Here is a 23,514-nt window from a genome sequence, read left to right as displayed (position 1 = left end):
CCCGGGAGGACCTGCGGCGTGCGGCCGGCGCGATCCAGTTGCTCCCGGGAGGGGCTCGGCCGGGCCGGACGTCCAGGTTTCTAGCCCGCCGGTGCGCGCTCGTTTTCGCCTCTGCCCTCCCGCCTCCCCGGGTGTTTCTCCGGGCGGTTCTGGGAGTTTCTCCAGCGGTCCTGCAGGGCCAGGCTCGACTCCCGGGAGCGGGTCCGCCAACCCGAGAGGAAAGCAGGCAGGGCGCCGGGTGACAGCCAGGGGCTTTGTGTCCCGGGACCGGTCCCCGGGGACCGGGCGCCTGCGCGGGGACCCTCATGTGGAAGCGATCCTCTGCCGGTTGGATCGCTCCCTGCCAGAGTATCTCCTCCTCGAGCTTTTGCGAGGACTGCACCTCGTAAAACTTGCCCACGTTGTCTCGGTCCCGCGAGGACCCTGAGAAGATCGGTCGTCAAGCAGCCCTTTGAATAGAAAAGGCGTCCGTTCCATCTTCAGACGCAGTGTGTAGTAGGTCTTTGTAGACCCTCACCTGCAGCGTACCTGCCTACCACCACCATTTTATAAAGGAGGAAGCCGGGACTAGAAAAGTGACTTAGCCAAGGTCACATAGCTAGAGTGGAAGAGTGAAGCCTTACAGATTCCACATGTGGGGATTAGATCGTGGCTCTCCCCCAGGGTGCAGAGGGGACCTGTGCAGAGCTGGGCTGTGATGGGGTGCACCCCGGGCCCCCAAACTCATTGCAGCTAACACCTGAGCTGAAAGCACGGGGTGCCTTTTCTGCCCTCTTCAGAAGTCACCGTCCGCAGGACAGAAGTGTGTCCTTCCTGTTCTGTTCCCCTGCCGCGGTGCCTTCCCCTCTGCTTCACCGCCACCACACCCCCTCTGCCTGGGATCGAAGCCAAGGCCTCCTGCGTGCTAGGCTGTTCCTCCAGTCCCTGCAAGGCTGTGTATCTTGCGCTGGACTCTGCTCTGTGCTCCTTAGAGAATTGCCTTGTACGTGCCGATGTTAAGGTGACAGATTCCCTCGCCCCTGTTTTGGGTGACTTCTCTGTAGGCTGGTGCTGAGCCCTCACCCTGCGTTCCCTGGGCAGCCCAGCTGAGCCCTTTTGCCCTTCTGTCAGAAGCTTATTCAAAACTGACCTCGGCGATGGGGTAACAGGCACTTAGCGCTGGCCGAAGTATATACAGGGACTAGGATAGCCTCCAGGGAAGATACTTTGTACTGTCGGGCAACTTAAAAGGCGTATCACTTAACCCTACCATTCCATTTCCTGGACTGTCCTTCAGGTAAACCTAATATATATGAAATGATGCATATTCATTGAATATTCATTGCAGCATTATTTTAGCAGAAAGTCGGCAACAACCCAAATGTCTTATCAATAAGGGATCCTTAAATAAGATCACGTGATAGTCATACTGCAGAATACATTAAAGCTGTTGAAAGCATAGAGGGAAAGTGCGGCAGAGATGTGTATTAATACAGGAAGGTCTTTTACTTATATTGCTCAGTGCAGTGTGCATAGCGTGCCCCACGTGCCTGTGGGCGTGTGTATGCAAGACGTATATGAATGCTTGCACACATCGTGGATATCTCTGAAAAAAAATGAAAGCCAAAAATGGTGGTGCGTGCCTGTGGTCCCAGCTACTTGGGAGGCTGAGGCAGGAGGATGGCAGTTCAAGGCCAGCCTGAGTAACTTAGTGAGACCCTGCTAAAATAAAGCCTTGGACGTAGTTTGGCAGTCATTGGTTCAGTCCCCAGTACTACAAAAACCAAGCCAGGCAGAGCCCCCATTGCCTTCTGCTGCCTGCCCCATCCCTGGAAGCAACAGGCTGTCCTGGTCCTGCAGTGACCTCATGTCTTTCTAAAAGGCTTTGCGTTGATTGATGTCCTTTGATGTGAGGCGTCAGGATATGGAGACTAAGCTACCAGAGGATCGTTATTCCTCCTCTTGCGCGTGATTGAGCCGAACATGTGCACATCGGTAATCCTAGCACTCTGGGATGCTGAGGCAGGAAGATCACGAGTTTGAGTCCCATCCAGGCAAATTAGGAAGATCTTGTCTCAAAATATAAATAAATGAATAAAAAGGATAGCAGATAGGCCTGGGTTCTCTAGTACTGCCAAAAAAAAAGGTTGGATTAAATTTAATCTTAACATTTTGTCAATTTGGGGGCAAATCCCCAAAGTCCCAGGTGATGTTTGTGTTTTTCTCTGATACGGGCACCCGAGTCTGAGGTCAGCAAAGACTCCTTGAAGCTCCTTTTCATTACCAGCCCTATCCTCAGGCCCTGCCTCCGAGGCAGAGCCTACTGACTCCTGTGGCGTTTTCGGTTCATCCAGAGTGCTGGAGGGTGCAGGGCGTGGTGGCACATGCCTGTAATCCCAGCACTTGGAGGCTGAGGCAGGAGGATTGCCACGAGTTTGAGGTCAGCCTGGGCTACACAAACAAGAGTGCTGGAGGGCTGGAGGGGCTCCAAAGCATCAGGGTGGTGGGAGTCCTTTGACTCACCTGTCCAGTGGTTTAGCACCGTGGGTGCAGGAGGATCAGGGGAACTGGGTTTCTCAAGAGTGATCATGAGTTGATGATAGTTGTGGCTGGATGGGGCACACAGCGATAACTATACTGTTCTACTTCTTATATGCTTGCGGCTGTCCAACATAAAAATTATAAAAAAGCAGTTGAGCTGGGTTTTGTTCCCAGTTTACTTCCTGATTGACCCCCGCCCCTTTTTATTGTTCTGGTAGTGGTGCTGGATAGGCAAGTGTCTCCGCTGAGCTGCCCCCAGCCCCTGCATCTGTTTCTGCCGTTAGTGACGTATTTGCGTGAGGCAGGCCTGGTAGCGCGAGATGCCTGCTACCACGACTGCAGCATCATGGGAAGAGGGCAGTTCTAGGTGTTGGGAAACCAGAATTCCTGGCTCCACTCCGCTACCCCTTACTTCTGTGTCTCGAAGCCGGTCTCAGATGTGATGAGTTCTTGCACTTGCCCTCTGTCTGGGGGAGTAAGGAGGGATGAACACACAAGTCACATGCCTTGAAACGTCAAGAGTCGTTCTGTAAATGTCAGGTGTTCGTTTCAGCGCGACCTCGCATTTCTTTCCGGGCGGTACAAGTCCAAGGTGACTTAGCAGGTGAGGCTCAACTCACGGGCATCTTCCTTAAACATCCCTCATTTTATAGCTGTTGCTTGCACCACCTGCTTCTGCCAGAAGAGCCTCCAGGCCTTGCGCTTGGCACTGGGTACCTCGCACCAGATCCGTTTCCAAACCTCTTAACCCTCCTCGCATGCCGAGGCAGGTCTAGCACGAGTCCCGGCCTCCTCCGGAGCTTGCCAGCACGCCCCGGGCGGCGAGAGGATAAGCAGACACTGGATTGGCCCAGGACTGATGTCATGAAGGTACTTGGAGAAAGCAGTCCCTCAACTCAAGGTGTGTCAGGGCTGTGCAGAGGTTAATGCCATTAAATACAGTGTGTGGGATTTTATTTCCAGAGGCCCAGAGACTGTGATAATTTGGGTTTCCCCTCTTCCTATGGAATCTGAGCAGCAGTTCTGACGGTCAGTAAGAGTGAATTAAAATTAATCAAACTCTTAACTGCACAAACGTTTGGTTCGTTCCCCTGCCCTTTTGGTTTTACTTGGGTGCTTTTATTGGTAATTCTTAGCCCTGGGCTGAATTGCAAAACTCCCAGGACCTAGTCTCAGATGTGCCATATTTTCTGTTTATAGGAGGAAAAGCAAAATCCCCCTAAAGGACAAAGGAAATCAAACAGAAAGCCTCTCAACCTCTCTGGAGGCCCTACAGGGTTCTGTTTTGTCTTTTCAGCTGTGATCTTAGCTCAGAGAAGGTCATGTTTTGTTTTGTCTTTTGTCATCCTGCCCGTTCCAGTTGGTCCCAGTCTTTCTGAGGCGGGGATGGCTGGGAGGCTACAGTGTGGGGATTGTTTGGGATGACAGTTCTGGGCGAGCCCAGCTGAGGTCATGTGTCCAGTGTCCTGAGGAGCCCAGAAGCAAGAAAATCAGATACCAGATATCAGTGTTAACTGCTGGGCTTTTCCCAGTAGGTCTGCTGACCTTGTTTTTTTGTTTTTTTTTTTGTTTGTTTGTTTGTTTTATCTTTTTGAGGCAGGGTCTCGCTATGCAGTTCAGGCTGGCCTTGAGCTCACTTTGTAGCCCAGGCTGGTCTCAAGCTCGCAAGGATCCTCCTGCCTCAGCCTCCTGAGTGCCCAGATTACAAGCGTGGGCCACTATGCCCTGCTCACCTTGTATTTTAAAGGAAAAGTCAAGATTGTGATCGAGTGCAGATGCCTGGGAAAATCTGGAAAACAATTTCACCTTAGTGCTAAGACTTCTGAAAGATTTTATAAACAATTCCTCTCACTCTTAACAATGTACCTCACTCTTTTTGAAATCAGATGTCAGGCGAACGCTCTACCACCAAGCCCTGCGCTCCACTCCTAGCCTTCCCTGGTGGGTTAAGAGCTCCATGGCTAAACAGCTTTAGAACGAGATCCCAGCCCCACTGTGGAGCTGTCTGTGTTAGTTGCTCAGCCTCTGTGTGTCTCAGTGTCCCCGTGTGAGAGTGTGAGTGTGGACACGCGTGCACACCTGTGGTCTCCAGATTGTCTTTCTTTTTTTTTTATCTTTTTGAGACAGGGCCTGGCTATGTAGTTGAGGCTGGCCTTGAGCTCACTTTGTAGCCCAGGCTGGTTTTGAACGCACAAGGATCCTCCTGCCTCAGCCTCCCGAGTGCTGGGATTACAGGCATGCGCCACCACGCCTGGCTGCAGTTGTCTTGAGGTTGTACCCACCTGACATACAGTAAGGACTCAGTGGATGATGGCCGGTGATAGTGCATGAGGAGAAAAGACAGCAGCCAAAGTCAGGTGTGAGGGGAAACCGTACTGGGGACCGAGCGCCAGGGGCTCCCTGTTGCTTGGAGGTAGAATTTCAATGCACAGGAGGCGGCTGAGTTTCCTGAGGCCCCGGGGCGCCTGTGAAAGGAAAAGGATTTAAAAACACGCTGTGCCTCTGTCTCTTCTGGATCTCACTCCTACCTGCTTCTTCCTTTTCTCATCCTTGACCTAGTTTTTTCTAAAATACATCCAGGAAGCATCTAGGGAAATTCCCGAGGCTGGAGATATTAGAGGTGTCTACTTAATTGGCTCTGAATTTGTACCAAGTTTTTTTCCAAAGACTTGTGCCCTACTCCGGGAGCTGCAGCAAAATATCCCAGAATGTTCTGGTTTGCGTCGTGTAACTTGAGGGCCAGGAGGGATCTGTTCTGAGGTAGGGTGAGCTGAGAATTGGCAGAGTCCCACCTGCGTGGATAATTATTTAGGAAGTTCGGAGCACATTTCCTTTTCACTTGCCCCGTCCCACATCCACGTAAATGTAAGTAGAATCAGGATGTTTGGCAGCCTGTCTAGGGCGCCTCCTGTCTCTTAGGAGTTATTCCCATTCCCCATTCCTTTTCTCCAGTACATTTTCCTGCTCTTAGAAAAAAAAGGAACACTGGAACTCAGGATTCTGCCTTGTTAGCTGTGTGAACTTGGGCAAATCTGTTACCCATATCTAAGCCTTTCTAAATACCGTAACCACTACTCCCGTTTATCCACATATTAACTGGCAATTGTGACCACATTATTAGTATTATTATTATACTGGGATTGAACCCAGGATGTGCTGAGCTACGCCCCTAGGCTGTTTCATTATTCTGAGAATGGATCTTGCTAAGTTGCCCAGGCTGGACTTGAACTTGTAGTCTTCTCACCTCAGCCTTCTGAGTAGCAGCGGTAGGGATTACAGGTGTGTGCTGTTATACCTGGCGCACATTCTGATTTTGAGTTTTTGAAAAGCTCAAAGACCGGGGGCCTCTTATTTACTTTTGTACGCCTGGGTCTAGAGCAGTGCCTGGCACCTAACTGGCTGTTTCATGGCTCACGGATGAAAAGTGAGCCTACTTTTGTCTTGTCTTAAAGGGAGGACCATGTTCTCCTTCTGCTTTTGTGACTTCCTGAGGTTGTCACTAAGTTCTGCCACAGGGCACCCAGCAAGCTAAGCTGGGAGCGTGACCGAGCAATGACCACTCCCTTCCCCGGCCCTGTGGCCGTCCTCTGCGGCTCCTCCCCCTTTCCCCACACGCGCTCACACACTTACCCTTCCCTCTCTCTGTCTGGTTCTTAGAGCTCCCAGGAATATCCAGAGGCTGAGGCCACCATGGCAGAACTGCAGGTGGACACCCAGGCCAGCGTAGACTGGCAGAAGCGCTGCCTGACCCTGGAAACACAGCTTTTCCGATTCCGCCTCCAGGCCGGCAAGATCAGGGAGCTGCTGGCTGACAAGGTGAGTCCCCAGGGCGAGGGGCTGCCTGGCACTGCGGGGCCTGGGCAGAGAGGGCCAGAGCCAGACTTTCGGTTACAGGCTTTTCCACACGCGTGAAGCGAAACCTGAGGCAGTTCTGATGGTGTCGAGACCAAGCTCAGCACTTCACTCCCCTGTCATCTGGCGTTCCTTCCCACGCCGCCTCTGTTCACGGCACACCAGAGAGGCGATAGGAATCTCGGTCCTCTGTCATCTCCGGAGTCGCCGGAGGCTCCAGTGGAGGCTCTGTTATCCCCTTCACGTTTCTTTGCAGTGCAGGGCGGCAGGATGTTTAGGAGAGCAGAGAGCAGGTCCACTCTGTCGTAAGCGCCTGAACTACTGACGGCTGCCTGGTTTCCTGGGGACCACGACGCGGGGTTTGGAGCCAGACCTGTCTGACTCTGCCACTTGTTAGCTGTGCAGCCCTGAACCCTCTTTCTCAAAGGCAGGGACACAGATGTCTACCTCTCAGAGTTATTTTGAGAATTACTTCATATATGCTCCTGGCACCGAATCCATCTACAATGGGAATAGCTATCTTTACAGGCCTGGGTGGCTGCTCTAGGAAACCCACCACCTTTCATACTGTCACTGTGGGAAGACACTCTAAGCAGCTGGCTTGGCCGGGCCGTGGCGCACACCTATAATCCCAGCACTTGGGAGGCTGAGGCAGCAGGATCTCCATGAGTTCTAGGCCAGCCTGGGCTACATAGGGAGTTCAAAGCCAGCCTGAACTACTTAGTGAGACCCTGTCTCAAAAAGACCAAAACAGAACTAATAGCTGACTTTTAGAGGCATTCTGGAGCATGACTTATCTAAAGAATGGAGACCTGCACTTAAAAACATCAATGTATGTGCATGAAATCATCCTTTCTCTATAGTTTTGACTCACCTGCTTAGCAAACCCTTCTTTCCTAGCACAAAGGTAAAATCCTGTTTCCAAGTACTGTCACAGTCCCTACTGATTAAGCCAAAATAAATGATCTGTTTTATTGGCCGTCCTGCAGCCTGGAGCCAGGGAGGCAAGTCAGTGGCATCGCCTCTGCATTTCCATGACCAGGCCAGTGGCTCTGGACCAACCTGTACTAGAACTTTTTTTTTTTTTTTTTCTTGGTTTTCCTGAGACAGGCTTTGCTAGACAGTTCAGGCTGGCCTTGAACTCATGGTGATCCTCCTGCCTCAGCCTCCCAAGTGCAGAGTTTATAGGCTTGCGCTGCCATACCCAGCCAGCCTGTACTAGAACTCTTAGACCTTGCCTCTGTTGGCTTTGCTGTCTCTTGATTCAGACTGTGCAAGACAGACGTGGGTGCTGCCAGATACTGTCCTGAAAAGAAGAATCCAGCCCCCTCGGGAAAAGGGCAGCTGACCTTAGACAGGAGTTCTTGAAGTGTGGTCGGAAATGCCCAGAGTGCTTGGTAGCTAAGCCAGTGTGTTCCTGGGCCCCAGCTCAGTCCCCCTGGCCCATGTCCTCAGGGTGCTGCTAATGCTCTACAGATGTACCGAGCTCCCAGAAAATGGTATGTGCTCTGTGAAGCTGGAGGAGCTTGCCTTAGGCTGTGGTATTGGGGGTGGGGTGTGAGGGCAGGAGAGGGTAGGGAGGTGTCTGCACAGAGAGAAGAAACTTCCGTTGCTAGTAATAAAGACCACAGAAATAACTGAAAAAGCACAAAGAAGCAACCCAGGTGCGGCAGTAGGCACCTGTTATCCCAGCGGCTTGGTACTGAGGCCGAAGGGCAGCTTGAGCTCAAGAGTTCGAGACCAGCCCGGACAACATGACAAGACACTGCCTCGAAAAACATGAGAGTCCAAAATGAAACCAAAACACTGTGAAACATCTAGAGAGCTGAGTACTGAGAAAAGCAAGAGCAAAACGAAGAGAGAAAATGCCAAGAGGTGCTCAGCGTGAAGCCGAGTGGGTCGGGCGCGTGGCCGGCTTGCCGTGGTGCCACGCGGGTTTGCGTCTGTCCACCTGTGGAGGCAGAGGTGGGACTGGCTGCTGGGAGGCTGGACCTGAGACCGAGCCCCCCAGGTAACGTCTGTCACGCGCACACCCTGAACGAAAGGGTGGACGTGGGGAACATTGACCCACCCGATGGCGGCAGCCTTTCAAGCTTCCTTAGGGCCTCGGGGTAGAGAAAAGCAAAAGCAAAGAGAAAGACAAGTCAGCCAGAGCTTGACACTAATAGTCGTTTCACATTAAGATTTATACCACTTGTGTGGCTTAGGAGACCTAAAGTCTGGGCCAGTGGCCCTGGGAAACCTTCTAGGAATAGACAGTGAACCTCTCTGCAGAGACCTCAATCCAGACCTCACAGGACCCACACAGAGGGGAGAGCTTTGTGAAGATGGATCTGTCATCCGGAATGGCTGCCTGCTTGGGGGAATAGCTACAGCGAGCGACAGGCCACAGCCTCAGCCACGGCCACAGCTGGACTTCGGGTAGTAGAGCTGCTGACAGCAGACCAGGAAAGAAGTCTGTTCAAAACCGGCAGAGTAGCCGGACATGGTAACTACACAGGAAAATAAAAACTCCCAACCTGAACAATGTCTGGAACGAGTTCATGGTCTCTTAAATCGAAGAATGAATTTTAGGAACAACGGAGGTTAGAGCAGATGTATTTATTGAGGGAAAGAAAGCTTCTGTCCAAGAGACAGAAGGGGGCCCGAGTGGGTTGCCCAAGACTCTGTCTTTCCCAGGGACTTCATAGAGCAAAACCCTGAGGTGAGGCGGGTCCAAGATAGGGGGAAAATGGGAAATTACAAGGTGGGCATGAGGTGGGACAAAACTATGGTCAGCCAGTAAGATTGCAAGTGTAGTTGTTCAGGTAAAATTGAGCAAACTGGGATCAAATGGGGAAGCCAGTCGCGTAGCAAGCGGGCATGAAGGCGGAACAGGGGCTTTTCCTGTAGGGGGTTGGGCTAGTGACTCTTTCTGGCTTTTTGAAGGTGGTTGCTACCTATTTAGAATGTCAATCCCTGATGTTCACACCTAGGGAGGTGTGTGGGTGCATTTGCTTAGTCTTTTGTTTTGAACTCTGGCCCACAGCAAATCATCTCTGTTTATAAGGTATCTTGTCTTGCATGTTGGCTCCTTTGAGGGCCCGGCCCTGTCTGACTGACTATAATATTCCTCTCTACTCAGCTGCCTGTAACAGTGGCACATGCCTGTAATCCCAGCACTTAGGAGGCTGAGGCAGGAGGATTGTTGCAAGTTCGAGACCAGCCTGGGCTACAAAGTGAGCTCAAGGCCAGCCTGAACTGCATAGTGAGACCCTGTCCCAAAAAGACCAAAAAAAAAAAAAAAAAAAAAATCAAAGACAGGAAGCAGTTGAAACCATGAGACAAGACAGTATCCCCAAAGAACAAGTAAACTTGAAAAACAACTAGAAACTCTAGAAGAGAAAGTATCTTCACTGAAATTAGCTTTCTTTCTGTTTTTGAAACAGGGTCTCACTGTGTAGTTCAGGCTGGCCTTGAACAGACTCTGTAGCCCAGGCGGGCTTCGAACTCACAGTGATCCTCCTGCCTCAGCCTCCCGAGTGCTGGGTGTGCGCCACCTCGACTGGCGTGAGATTAACTTTCGAATGGGTAGATTGATTCAGCATCAGATTAGGCACCGTGAAAGGTGGACGTAATGAGCGGAAGGCAGACCTGAGGAAATCATGCAGGTGCAGCTCAGAGGAACACTGATCCAGAGCTGAGGAGCGGACAGTAGCGGGAGGGGACCCTGTGCGCGCCACACGAGACTGAGTGGAGGGGAGGGGAGGAGGCGCGCTTAGAGACAGTGGCTAGAGAGGGTCCAGTCTTGATGAGGGACGTGAAGCCTAAGGTTCAGAAGGCAAAGTGAGTCTGGACAGGATCAATTTTAAAGAATTAGTTCCTCTGTTCCAGGTAGATTATAGTTTGACTGCTGGAAAGAGAACCTAAAATAACACCGGGCTAGAAGACAGATTCCTTTCTCAAGTAACCTTGCGGAAGATAAGCAGTCCAGCTCCAGGGCAGGGTCCTTTGTGTGAAGAGGCTTCACACTGATAGCGCCATTCCAACCCCTTCCCTCCAATCACGTGACCAGAGATCGCACGCATTCCTTCTGCGCTTAGTACACCCTCTGGCCAGAGATTAATTGTGTGGATGTATCAGGTGCAGGGAAGATTGGGAAATGTGGTCTTCATTCTGAGGAACTATGTGCTCAGCTTAAAGTCTGGTGTTCTGTTTATTTGTTTTGTTGTTGGTTTTTTGAGACAGGATCTCACTATGTAGCTCAGACCAGCTGCAAACTCAGGGCAGTCCTCCTGCCTCAGCCTCTTGAATGCTGGGCTTACAGGCATGTGCCACCAGTCTGGCCTGCGGTGGGCATGTTGAACCCTCTTTTCACAGGAGTAGTTGAGACCCAGGATGGGGTGGCCCTCAGCTCAGGCCACGGCTGGACGCGGCAGGCCTGGGCTGACCACGCAGGGCAGAGTTTGTTGTTCCTTCCGTCACAGCACCGCCGTGTGGGACAAGGAGCTGTGGGCTTGGGGCCTGAATACCATCAGGCTGGTGACAAGTACATTTCATCAGCTTGCTGCAGCCAGTTCTAAGGCAGCTTGTGAATCTTTGGTGTGGCTGGTGAAAGTGGATCCCTGCCAGCTGCCTAAACCCGACGCCTCCTTGGCTGATGTCACCCGGACCCTCCACAGGGAGGACAGCTGAGGACAGGGTCCGAGAGAAGCAAACGAGGTGGCCCACCCACAATGCTACTTGTCAGAGGTCCGTGTGGGGATCTGCCCGAGTGATAGGTGTCCAGCTGGGGTTAAAAGGAGAGTGTGAAAACTCAGAAAGTGGATACATCTTGGTGCACTCCAGCAGCAGTAGAGGATTAGCTTTCATAAAAATGAGGGAAATAGGGCTGGGGATATAGCTTAGAGGCACAAGCGCCTGCCTGGCAAGCGCAAGGTCCTGAGTTCGATTCCCGGTACCAAAAAAAAGGAAGCGTGAAGTTGAAAATACACTTTTCAAACAAGGACAGCAGAACACTAACTGTCGAGGGCAGTGGCGGATACGCAGACGCTGACTGTGGTTTTCTACGACAGTTGTAGATACTCAGAATATCTTCAGTGCTCAGGAACTAGCTCTAGAGAAATCTCCTGCAGCGCAGAAGTGAATGCAGCATGCCTGAGTGTCAGCTGTCCTTGGCGGGAGGACAAGAATGGCTGGAGGGCGGCAGCGGGAACAGCTGCGCGTGGGCCTGGTGTGGAGGATGCCTGCTGTGCCCGCCCTTCGCTGCACGGGGCCAGGCTGTGAGGTGGTCAGGAAGGCCCGAGGGAGAGGCCCCCCGTGTGGCCGGAACAGAGACGACTCCTGCCCCCGGTCAGTGTCTGTGGCCACCCTTGCTCTCCGTGAAGCTGGCCAGCTAGAAAGTGAGACTCAAATTTATTCTTCACTCTGCCTTGGTCTCCATCTCAAAGTAGAAAGACAATTTTTTTCCTCAGATGAAATTGGAAAATCTTGGTTGCAGACGGTCACAAGTATGAATTACTACTTCCCGTAGAAGTCTCATGTCTTTTTTTTTTTTTGTCTTTCGAGACAGGGTCTTGCTGTGCAGTTCAGGCTGGCCTTCAACTCACTGTGTAGTCCAGGCTGGCTTCGAACTTGCAGCAATCTTCCTGCCTCAGCCTCCCGAGTGCTGGGATTACAGGTGTGCGTCACCAGGCCTGGCTAATTCCATGTCTTCTCAGCTGCAGAGCAGATGTTCACCTACAGGTCTGTCTAGGGAATTTGAGAGTTCCAGGCCTTTCCATTCAATATTTCCTTGTATTCTCACTATTTTTGGAGACACGGTCTTGGTAGGTAGTCCAGGCTGGGCTTGAATTCACCATGTAGCCCAAGCTAGCCTCAAACTTGCATTGATCCTCCTACTTCAGCCTTCTGAGTGCCGGCCTGACAGGCATGCGCCACCACACCTTGGTCAGCCGCGATCCTTAAGCCCCGGAGAGGCTGGGCAGGAGAGGGAACGCAGGTGTCTGGACCTGGCCCCTCCCACCATCTGCGCAGGGTGAGAAGGAGGGCTGTTGCTTTCTCAGCACCAGCAGCTCTTCATCTGCCCAGACACTCAGGATGAGGGAATCTCTACCCTGACACCCTCGAGCCACCCTCGAGCCGCGTGAAGCGGGCAGGGAAGCCTGGCTGCATGTCGTGTCTGCACGCTGTGCTCTGCAGTCCTGCTGCTCTACAAGTGTTATAGAACCTCTGTAAAATAGAGGTGCTGACACTTGCCAGGGCTCTGGGGAGCGTTCAGCCAGGTAATCTGTGTACAGTGTCACACACGTGCTCAGTACTTGGCTAAAGAGAGCTTGCCCTGTCTGCGTCAACCTGCTGGGAGGTGGCTCCTAATGTCCCCTCCCTCCCTCTCCGAGCAGATGCAGGAACTGGAGCAGAGGCTGCTGGAGGCTGAGGAGCGAGCGGAGAAAGCAGAGACCCAGGTAACGGGAGGGGATCGGTGCGAGGTGTGGGCAGTGCCCTGCCCCTCCCGCGGACATGCGTGGCACACTCACCACGCTGGCGAGCGCCTAACAAGGACGGAAAAACCAGTGTGTCTCAGAACAAAGTCACGTACAGGGAGCTTTCTGTGTGCATGCGGAAGTCCTTGGGGCGGGGCAGCACCGGAGTGGACGTGGGAGTCCAAAGAGGCCGCGCTATGCTGTGGGCAGCCTCAGCGGCTAATTGCGCTTCCTTCGCACGCCCGACGCCCACCTGTTGTGGCCTTGCCAGTGTGTGTGCCCCGGTCCCTCGGGTCGGGGCCAAAGGAGGCTCTTCTGTCTTGCTGTCCGGCACACAGCCCTCTTGGCTGCCAGGACGCGGGTCGGGCTGGGGGTGTGTGCGCTTCGGCCCAGACGTGACACAGCATTTCCTCTCCAAGCACGCTGATGAGGTGGATGCCACGGCTCCAGCTACTTAGATGAATTAGCTGGTCTTCTCAGAATGGCCAAAATTAATCTCTCCCTTGTCAGTTCCTTCTTTTGCCTAAATGCAAGCTTAACAAAGGGTCCCCTCATTAACTGGCCGCAGCTGTCGTGGGTCAGGGCTCTGGCTGGCAGTCTCGTCCCTGGGGGCTGTACACACAGCGCGAGGGCTGTGAACCCTCACGAGGTCATCGGTGCTTTTCAGGTGGGAGTCATGGAAGAGAAAGTGAAACTGTCCAACCTCAGGAACGTGGACTCTGCAGGCAGCCTGCACCGCAAATACCAAGAATTGCTGAAAGCCATGCAGGGCAAAGTGGAGCTCATCAGCCAGCTGGAGGCACAGCTGGAGAAGGAGGTAAGGCACCGATCCCCTCCACACTGCACCGTTGCTCCACAGCCTCCCGAGCCCCTCTGCTGGAGCCCTGGAGCAGTGGGGAACTCACTCCCGCACCAACCTGTTCTTTTGAGAGGAGACTTAATTATCAGAAGATTCAAGCAGGGGTGCAGAGGCAAAAACACCTTGCAGGCAGACTGCTCTGGTTTTAATGTATGTGCCGCCGAAGCAAGCACAGACTTCTGGGGTGACTCCTACTTCCTGCACCTGTTGTTCTCTGACCATGGGCATATTGCGTAGGTCACTTACTATCAAGCCAGGCCTGGTGGCGCACGCCTGTAACCCCAGCACTGGGGAGGCTGAGGCAGGAGGACTGCAGCTAGTTCAAGGCCAGCCTGAACTACAGAGTGAGACCGTGTCTCCACAATAAGTCACTGGTTCTCATTTTCTCCATTTATCAAATAGAAGTTGCAACACTTCATGCGCTGTGGGGAGAGGTCAGCCAGGTAATCTGTGTATAGCACCACACATGTGGTCAGTGCTTGGTGAACAGAGCTTTTCCCTGTCTGCGTCGGCCTGGTGTCCTGCCAGCATGTGCTGCACGGTGTTGGGCTATAGCGGGACCACAGCAGCACAGGGTTGATGGCCAGGCTTGGTTGGCCATTTGGCCCGAGTTTCTCAATGAACTTGAGCAGGCAGAGGCCAAAGTTGCCACTTCCTCTGAAAATCGAGGTCTCCCTCTGAGTGCGTGGGATCCCAGGAGAGGCGACTGCCCAGCCTCATAGCCACAGGCCACACTTGCTGCCCAGAGTACCTTTTGTGAGGACAGGGCCTCCTGTGTTGCCCAGGCTGGCCCCAAACCCCACCATCCTCCTGCCTAAGCGTCCTGCGGAGCAGGGAGTGCAGGTGTGCTGCCTGTGCCTGGCCCTCTGAGAGTGTGAGTGGGACATCCTCCTGTGGGACATCCGTCTGCCGGGTCCTGTGCTCAGCCCCGCCCCTCCACCATCCCCTGAGCTCCGTCACAGCTCTGCCCCCTCCTCCTGCCCTTGCCTCATCTGTCCAGCTCTTCCCTCCTGCCGGGGCGCCGTCCACTCCAGCAGCAGACGCCACGTAGGGTCCCTGACTCCTTTTCTCGGTGCGCCTTCTCTGTGAAGTCCCAGCCAATCCTAGCAGTGCTGTCAGCGCTGGGTTTTTAATCTTTCTTTTTCTGCTGAAGTCCTGTTCACATCCTTTGCTGATATTAGATTGTTCATTTCAAATAGCTCTTCATGTGTGTAATTTGTGTTGTAAATCCTTCCCAACGGGTCCTTTGATTTTGTTTAAGGGATTCTCTCTTCTCCGTCGTACGCTAATTTATGGTTATGATGTGGATTGAGTAGTCCTTTCCTCTGTGGCTTCTTGGGATTTGTGTTATGTGTAGGAATTGGTAAGAACATAGCTATTTTTTTCTTTGAGGCTGTTCCCACGCAGTCACTCGATGTTTCCGTTGGTTTCCCACTTCCAGTTATTCACTCCGCCTGTGACACTGTGATTCACTGGAGTCCCCATCTTTCTTGCAGAAGCAGATGAGAGCCGAGGAAGCAAAAACTGTTCAAAAAAAAGCTGCCAAGATCAAGGAGTGGGTGGCGCTAAAGTTAACCGAGGTGAGTTAGAAACTCAGCCTGGGGTCCTGGCCAGAGAGGGCCCTGGGCTGGGCCGCTCCTTCCGGAGCTCCCCGCCTCCGTGAGGCTCCTCTGCCGCCCTTCTTTTGGTCAAGCACTTGTCTTCTGCTCTGTGTAAACACTGGGGGTGGGGCCTTCCCTCCCTCCGCCTGGTGCTCCCGAGTGGCTTGGTGCTGGGTGTAAGTTTGGAAGGAAAGAAAGTGAGTCGCTTCTGGCCAGGCCCCAGTTTCCACCCAAGGAGCAGCGTCAGGCCGCTGTCTACTTGCTCCCCTTTCTCCTCTGTCCTCCATTCTTCTGCACTTTTTTTTTTTTTGGTCTTTTAGAGACAGGGTCTCTCTATGCAGTTCAGGCTGGCCTTGAGCTCATTTTGTAGCCCAGGCTGGTCTCGAACTTGCAGTGATCCTCCTGCCTCAGCCTCCCGAGTGCTAGGATTACAGGCATGTGCCACCCCCCACCCCCGGCTCTTCTTCACTTTTTGCTTTTATATTTTTCATTTTTCTTTTTAAAAATTATTCTGCCTACACTTCATTCATCTGTTTTAATTGTTTGTTTACAAACCATTGTGGGCTCACCTTCAGTAGGTCAAAGGGAGGCAGCTGCGGAGGAAACCCCAGCCCAGAAGCAGGTCATCCGTGAGTAGTGAGTGGCTCGGCACCAGCCTCCCCACTGAGGCGCTTTCCCCGACCCCGACAGGTGGCAGGCGGGCCCCTCCTTTCCAGCCACACCCTGTTTCTCCGCCCCCCACCGACCTCAGTCCCCTCACACACACAGTGGGGGACACCAGGGGATGAGTGGGGAACCAGCTGTCCAAGGCCAACTGAGGCGCCTTTGGCGCTGCTGTATCCATCCACCTGGGAGGGGCTGTTTAACTTTTTAAAAAATTGTGGCAAAATATATGTATCATTTATCATCTCTGCTGTTTCTGTAAAGCACGCAATGCTGTGCACCCATCACTATTTCCTCATCTCCCTGAAGCCCACCAGCCACTGACTGCCCGTTCCGTGCCCCACCCACCCAGTACCTGGGAGCCTCTGTTTCCCCTTTCCTCTCCGTTCATCTATTTCTGTAGTTGGTCAATTGCTGTCACTGTATTTAAGAAGCTCAGGACCAGAAGCTACAGTGCTGCTGTCAAAGAACAGCCTGGCATGGGGGCACATGCCTGCAATCCCAGCATTCCTGGGAGGCTGAAACAGGAGGATCCCAAATTCCAGTCCAGACCAGGCAGCTCAGTGACTTAGTTAAACCTTGAGTCATTAAAAAAAAAGGACCCTAGATGTAGCACAGTGCAAATGCCCTGGACTCAGGCCCCAGTGCTGCAAAAACAAAACCAAAACAACACAAAATAGCCTCCTCCTAAACAAAAGGACCGGGGTTTGCAGTTTGGAAGGGGGTGGACACACACCCCCTCTGGCTCTGAACTCTGGAGAGGGTGCTCATTCCCAACGGAGGCCCGGGCCTGTGGTCCCTCCCCTGCCCTCCTTCAGGCGCACACCCTTGCTGGGCTGCAGGCTCTTGGGGGCAGAACTGAAGCCTGGTTTGCCTCTGTTCCCCCACAGCCCCAGTGGCCCATGGTAACAGATGCTCAGTAAGTCTGCTGGATTGATTTCAAAAGAAAACGCAGCCACCGTGAGAGTGGATTTCATAGGTAGTAGATGGAGCAAGATAAACCAGACTCGGAGAAGTACATACTGGATAATTTGATTTATCCAAAGTTCCGAAATGGGCACAACTAAAGCAGTACGTAGGGAGGTCCGCTGAGATGGAGAAGCCCGGCAAGTGCGAAAGGGAAGGTGGTGAGCTCAGAAGGACGTTACCTTTAGCAGGCGGGAGGCTTCACTGTGAAGGGCCACACCACAGAGCAGTGTAGCTGCTGGTGATTATTATCATGATTTTGTTTTGTTTTGTTGAGACAGGGTCTTGCTATGTAGCCCAGCCTGGCTTTGAACTCGGGGCAATCCTCCTGCCTCAGCCTTCCGAGTGCTGAGGTTACAGGGGTGTGCCACCTCACTTGGCTGTTATTATTACTTCATTATTATTATTTTCGATATTGGGGACTGAACACAGGGCCTTCACACTGAGTTACATCACTAGCCTTTCTTAATTTTTTTTTTTTTTTTTTTTTGAGACAGGGTCTTGCCATGCATTTCAGGCTGGCCTTGAGTTCACTTTGTAGCCCAGGCTGGTCTCGAACTCACAGTGATCCTCCTGCCTCAGCCTTCCAAGTGCTGAGATTACAGGTGTGCGCCACCACTCCCGGCTTTTCTTAATTTTAAAAAAAATTTTATTTTGAGATGGGATCTTGCTGCGTTGCTGAGTTGCCCAGGCAGAGCTCAACCTGAGATCCTTCTGCCTCAGCCTCCCAGCATGCAGGGATTACGGGCACGTACCACCTTGCCCAGCTCTCACTTTTATCTGTTAGCCTGGGTAGTGGCCCTCCGAGTAGCAGTTTCAGAATCATTTGTTAAGCTGTTCATCGATGTACGATGCAGCTTTCTATGTGTTATGTTTCACCATTCAAAAAGGTTCAGAATAAGCCAGGCGTGGTGGTGCACACCTGTAATCCCAGCTACTTTGAAGGCTGAGACAGGAGGATTGAAAGTTCGAGGCCAGTCTGGACAGTTTAGCAAGACTCTGTCTGAAAAAAAGGAGAGAAGGGCCAGCACCTCCTGGATTCAATCCCCAATACAGGAGAAGCCCAAACCAAGCAAACAAAACAAAAACCATAGAGAAAGAGAAGTGCAGGCCTACCACAGGAGAACTGTGTCTCGGCCCAGACCAGCTGGCCCGGGGGAGGCAGAGGTGAGGGCTCCGGGTGGCCAGCACTGGGGCGGGGGGTGCCGAATGCCCTTTTCCGAAGGGTAGGGTTTTGGTCTTATTTTGGGTTTCATGTCTGACCCTGTCGGCTGTGTACCCTAAATCTTCATTTTCTTTCTGTCCTTTTTTCCTTTTTTCATTCTTTCTTTGTAGTGCTGAGGATCAAGCCCAGGGCCTTGAGCTAGCCAAGGGCTCTACCCCCGAGTCACACCCCTCACCCTCTAAATCTTCATTATTTTCCCAGCTTGAGATGGAGAATCAGCACCTGAAAAGCTGTAATCAGCACCTGATGGAGCAGGTGGGCGCCCTTCAGGCTGCGCTAGAAGGTAGGCCAGTGTGTGTGAGGGTGTGTGCATGGGTATGTGGGGTGTGTGGGGGTGTGTGCATGGGTGTGTGAGGGTGTGTGCATGGGTGTGTGGGGTGTGGGGGTGTGTGTGCATGTGCGTGGGGTGTGTGAGGGTGTGTGCATGGGGGTGTGGGTATGCATAGAGGTGTGTGAGGGTGTGTGCATGGGGGTGTGCATGTGTGTGGGGTGTGTGTGAGGTGTGTGCATGGGTGGGGGAATATACATGGGTGTGTGTGGCGGGTATGTGGGGAAGGGGGTGGCAGGTAGGGGGCGTGTGTACGGGACGTGTGCCGTGTGTGTGGAGGGTGTGGGGCAGAGTGCAGAGCGCTCTCACTGGTCTTGCTTTTACTCCACTCTCAGCCCTGCAGGTGGTGCCCCGGGGAAAGCTGCTAGCAACCCCTGAGGGAGCCCCAGAGCTGGAATCTGTGCCTGCAGAGCCAGGGGCCCAGCCTGTGGGGCAGGACAGTGGTTCCCAGGCCCTGGATTTGAAAGTGGCTGTTCCTGCACCTTCTCTGGATGCTGCTGAGAGCAGAGGCTTTCTGTCTGAAGCCAGAAGCCCCGTGGAAGGTTCTAGCTCCAGCACATTCCATCCTGGGGAAACAGCGGAGGCCAAGGTGCTTCAGCCTCATGTGGAAAGCAAGCACTTTCCCAGCCAGCTGTGCACGAAGCCCGGCGCCTCCAGACGTGGCTCGGCCTCCTGGGGGACGGGCCTGGCCGCTGCACAGGAGAGGGTGCTCCCTGGCCTCAAAGCCTCTTCCGGGGAAGGTGGCCCAGGCAGCAGCTTGACCCTTCCAAAGGTGCGGGCTCCAGGCTCTCCCCAGGGTAGCATCCAGGCGGCCAGAAGGCACCACAGCCAGCCCCACGTCGGACCCGGGCACTTGGAGGATGTGGTGAATGTCGAGACCGGCGCCCTGTCGACCCTCCACCCGCCTGGCCACTTGAAGCTGGAGACCTGTGCTGACTTCCAGGAAGAACCGGAGAAGATGGAAATGGAGGAGCTGCTTCCGGCAAGGAAGGAGGGGGAGAGGGAGAGCCTGAAGGCACCCAGCACTAAGCTGGAGGAAGTGAAGCTGGGGAGCAAACCACCCACACCACCCCTGCACAGGTTTCCATCCTGGGTAAGAGGCAGCCTCGGGGCTGGGCTGGGCCGGGCGGAGCCTGCTTTTCATCGTGTCGCCAAATACCTGACACAGCTTGAAGGAGGGTTTACTTCTGCTCATGGCTTCCGAGGTGTCAGTCCGTGGTCAGCTGGCTGCACGTCAGGAACCTAGCGGCAGAGGGCGTAGTGGAGCAAAGCTGCTCCTTTCACAGCAGCCCGGAACAGAGGGTAGAGGAAACGTGGGGGGAGATCTGTTCTCCAAAGGAGAACCTGCTGTCCTGTAGGGGGTGCGGGTGAGACGAGGCCATGCGCCAGGTCCCACCCCAGGACCATCAGCACACTCAGCTGTGATTGTCAGTGTCTCTTAACCCAGTCAGTTGACAGCTAAGGTGAACGGGCGCATGTGCCGAGCGTGAGCAGAGGCTGGCCTCCTCACAGCAGCACTGGGAGGCCGGGCCAGCTAGTGCGGGGCAGAGCCCGGATCCGAAAGGCGCTGGTGGTGCTGGCTGCTCCTGAGCACTTGCTGTGTGCCACACGCCAAGCTGGTGTCCTGTGCACACTTCCTCATTTCACCCTGTGACTCTTTGAGATCTCTTTTTTTTTTTTTTTTGGTACCAGGAATCGAACTCAGGACCTTGCGCTTGCCAGGCAGGTGCTTATGCCGCTGAGCTATATCCCCGGCGACTCTTTGAGATCTTACTGTACGTGGAGGGGTTAAGAGGCAGGGCCCAGGATCAAGCCACTAAGGTTCGCCTGTTAACTGTGACCCTGGGTAGGTCCCTAAACCCCAGTGCTTCAGTTTCCCTCTCTGTAAAATGGGGATGTTAGTGACTGCTTTATAGGGCTGCTATGAGGATTAGTAGTGTTGGTAGCTAGTGAACTTGCTAGGTAGTAAGTGATGCGCAGGTGTTGGCCGTTTTTGCTTCTGAGCCTTCGCCTCCTCGTAGCATTGGATAACGTGGCCTGCTGTCCTGTAGGGCTGCGGGTGAGACAAGACATGCTCCAGTTCACACACAGTTACACTGGGCGGTGGGTACAGGGGATCACACTTTGTTCTTTTCTTTTTTCTTTTCATTTCTTTTCATTTTGCTTCACTTCACTTTGCTTCACTTTTCTTTTCTTTCTTTAATTGGTGGTACAGGTCATCTAACCTGGGGCCTTCACACTGAGCTACAGCCCCAGCACTTTTTTATTTAGAGACATGGTCTCAGTAAGTCACTAAGTTGCCCAGGCTGGATTTGAATTTCCAATCCTCCTGCCTCAGCCTCCCAGAATGCAAGGACCATAGGTGTGCACCAGCACACCCTGCTTGTTTTTTCTCTTTTTCTTATCCCATGTTTTCTGTGATAAAAATTTAAAATGGAAAGGGGGCAGGGCGGAGTGTTAATCTGCTTCCCAGGGCAGTGGTGAGGGTGAGGTTTGAAGGGCGTGGCGCAGAGCCCAGCAAGTGGGAAAGACCCCCACCTGTGTGAGGAGTTAGGCGCTGGGTCTCCCGTGAGAGGTGCGAACTGCTGTTCCTGCGCAGGGTTGATTTTAGTCAGCAGCGGGCCAGGCTGCCTGTGGAGCCCAGCACCGGCGGACGGGCGTGGCAGAGGCACCTGAGTCTGCTGCTCGTGATCAGACCCAATGCGGCTATGGTGTGCGCAGCACTGCCCGCGGCAGCAGAGGGGGCGGGATGCCTGCAGCGGGGTTGTCCCCCCACGCCAGTGCTCAGGAGAGCCCCACTTTCATATGTGCCTTCCAGGGGCCTCTCTTGAAGGCCTGGTTCAGGGACGTGGCGACCCAGGTACTGATTGCTCGGAGGAGGGCACCTGCAAGACTGGGCACGCAGCCGTGGCGCACACCTGTAATCCCAGCACTCGAGAGGCTGAGGCAGGAGGATCATCTCGAGTTTGAGACCAGCCTGGGCTACAAGTGAGCTCAAGGCCAGCCTGAACTGCATAGACAGACCCCATCTCAAAAAGACAGAAAACAAAAAGAATAAGACTGGGCGCCAGCTGAGTTGGGTCAGGGCCTCCTGAGGGCCGGGGGCTGAGACAGTGCGGCACCATCTCTGGCTGACCTTCCTTCTGGCCGGCTGCCGAACCTCTTCATCATTGTTGTCTTGCTCTGGAGCCCTAAAGCAGAGGCGGGGTGAATGAGGCAGCCTCCGGGCAAGGGATGTGGCGAGAGGACTTAGCAGGCGCTAGGAGAGAGGTGGGCCTCACAGCTGGCATTTTCCCAAACACTGCCAGCTACTGTGGTGGCTAGGAGTGGCTCTTGTGTTCTGTATGCACATGTGGAGAGGGGTGAGACAGGAGAGGGGAGAGAGAGAAAGAGAAGGAGAGGATAAATTTATGTAAAATGTTTCAGCCAGGCACAGTACACCTGTGGACTACACCTGTAGTCCCAGCCCTTGGGAGGCTGAGGCAGGAGGGTCACTTGAACACAGTAGTTCAAGACCAGCCTGTGTAACCTAGTGAGAAACAAACAGAAACCAAATAAACACACAGACAGTGAAATGCTTCCGGTGACATTGTCCACATGAGTATCCCAGCTACAGTCCAGGGATACAAACATTTGGGGCAGCATCAGGTCTTTCCCAAGCGCTCCCTGTCTCAGGAATCAGCCAGTGCAGTTTAAGGAGAAGGTTCCCTTTTCCAGTCCTCTCTGTAACTCCTTCCAAGGGCAACGGCAGCACCGCGCCAGCCTGTCTGAGGCCGCTGAGGTAGGGGCATTCCTTTCCGTGTGAGCTTAAGAAGCCACCAAGCCACGGTGGCCAGAGAGCCCAGCCTGGGCAGGAACCACCGGGGAGATGGCCTGGGGATTCAGACGTGTCGGATCTGTCATTGGCCTTTGGAGTTTGTAGAGCCCTTTTCCTCTTGATCCTTGAAACAGCCTTGCAAGGTAGGCATTGGATGCCCTTTATCAAACAGCGCTTTCTTTTGTTTAACCTCAGACCTTCGAGCTTGAGTTTCATTTCCTTAGTGAAGCCGGGGGCCTGTCCTTGGGTTAATTCCACTGTGGGCAGAAGTGATCTCTTCTGTGCTCAGCGTTATTCCGTGCACTGCCTCCCCGCTCCGTATGCATCCGCAGCCCCTCTGTCCCTCAGCTCCCCCAGTGTGCAGCTCTGGGGCCGCGCCCCAGTGTGCAGCCCCCTTCCTGCCCCACCCGCAGCCCACTGCCCCTGCTGCCTCCTGTGCAGGCCAGCAAGCGCCCAGGTCAGCCCTTGACTCCCTGTCACATGAGTGGCCTTTGTTTTCCCTAGAGGGCTCTGAACAGCCTGGGCCTGGCTGAGGATCAGAGCTCGCCAGGCCTGGCGGCTGCTTCAGACCTGCACACACCCTCAGGGCCAGGGTGCTTTGTAGGTGGCCCTGAAGCCAGCCCTGATTTTACATTATTCCTGTAGAAAGACACAGCGTCCTAGGTGTCAGACACAGTAGCTGGCTTGGAAAAGGGCCTGCTCTCACCGTGGGATTTGACTGCCAGCCCCAGGGGTGAGGTCCTGAGGCCCAGGCCTCTGCATGGGTGCAGCTGAGGAACAGGTTGCTGAGCCGGCCGCCTCTCCGCCCAAGGACAGGGTGGAGGCAGGAGAGGGGTGGGTGTGTGTTGGGCACCCATTACATCCGGGTGCTAAATGTTGGCATCAGCTCTCCCTTGATTCCAGCGCAGCCTCCCGAGGGTCAGCGTTGTCACTCCGAGCGGGAGCTGAGGGAGGCGAGGCTGGGAGTCCCCCGCCAGGCCCAGCCGGCGCTGTGTGGAGCCAGCCGCGCCGCTCGCGGAGCAGGCTTTCCCTCTGCTCCCTGCAGGGGCCGCGGTGGGCGCCGTCCTGGCCCTGACCTCTGGGGCGCTCTCTTTCCAGGAGAGCCGCATCTACGCCGTGGCGACGTCGGGCATGCAGGTGTCAGACGAGTCTCCCCGCAGCGGGGCCGCGGGCTGTGGTGAGTCCGCGTGGGCGGGAGGCCGCAGGCCCTGGGCGCGGGCGG

General features: G+C 53.9%; 1 protein-coding gene across 1 annotated transcript in view; it reads left to right on the top strand.

Moving 5' to 3' along the window:
• Nucleotides 1–6,177: 6,177 nt before the first annotated feature.
• The window catches only part of Plekhh1 (pleckstrin homology domain containing, family H (with MyTH4 domain) member 1), a 37,178-nt gene continuing 19,841 nt past the window's right edge, over nt 6,178–23,514 (top strand). Inside the window, exons 1-7 of the mRNA XM_013521892.1 lie at nt 6,178–6,336; nt 12,753–12,815; nt 13,501–13,650; nt 15,189–15,272; nt 18,349–18,430; nt 18,811–19,568; nt 23,391–23,469. Of these exons, the coding sequence (XP_013377346.1) occupies nt 6,211–6,336; nt 12,753–12,815; nt 13,501–13,650; nt 15,189–15,272; nt 18,349–18,430; nt 18,811–19,568; nt 23,391–23,469 (1,342 nt within the window). The 5' untranslated portion in view covers nt 6,178–6,210. The remainder of the gene's footprint in view (nt 6,337–12,752; nt 12,816–13,500; nt 13,651–15,188; nt 15,273–18,348; nt 18,431–18,810; nt 19,569–23,390; nt 23,470–23,514) is intronic.

Source organism: Chinchilla lanigera, unplaced genomic scaffold (genome assembly GCF_000276665.1).
Source record: "Chinchilla lanigera isolate Chin_1 unplaced genomic scaffold, ChiLan1.0 scaffold00065, whole genome shotgun sequence".
Taxonomy (NCBI): domain Eukaryota; kingdom Metazoa; phylum Chordata; class Mammalia; order Rodentia; family Chinchillidae; genus Chinchilla; species Chinchilla lanigera.
Note: the sequence above shows the minus strand (reverse complement) of the source record. Positions and strands in the feature narration are given on the sequence as shown.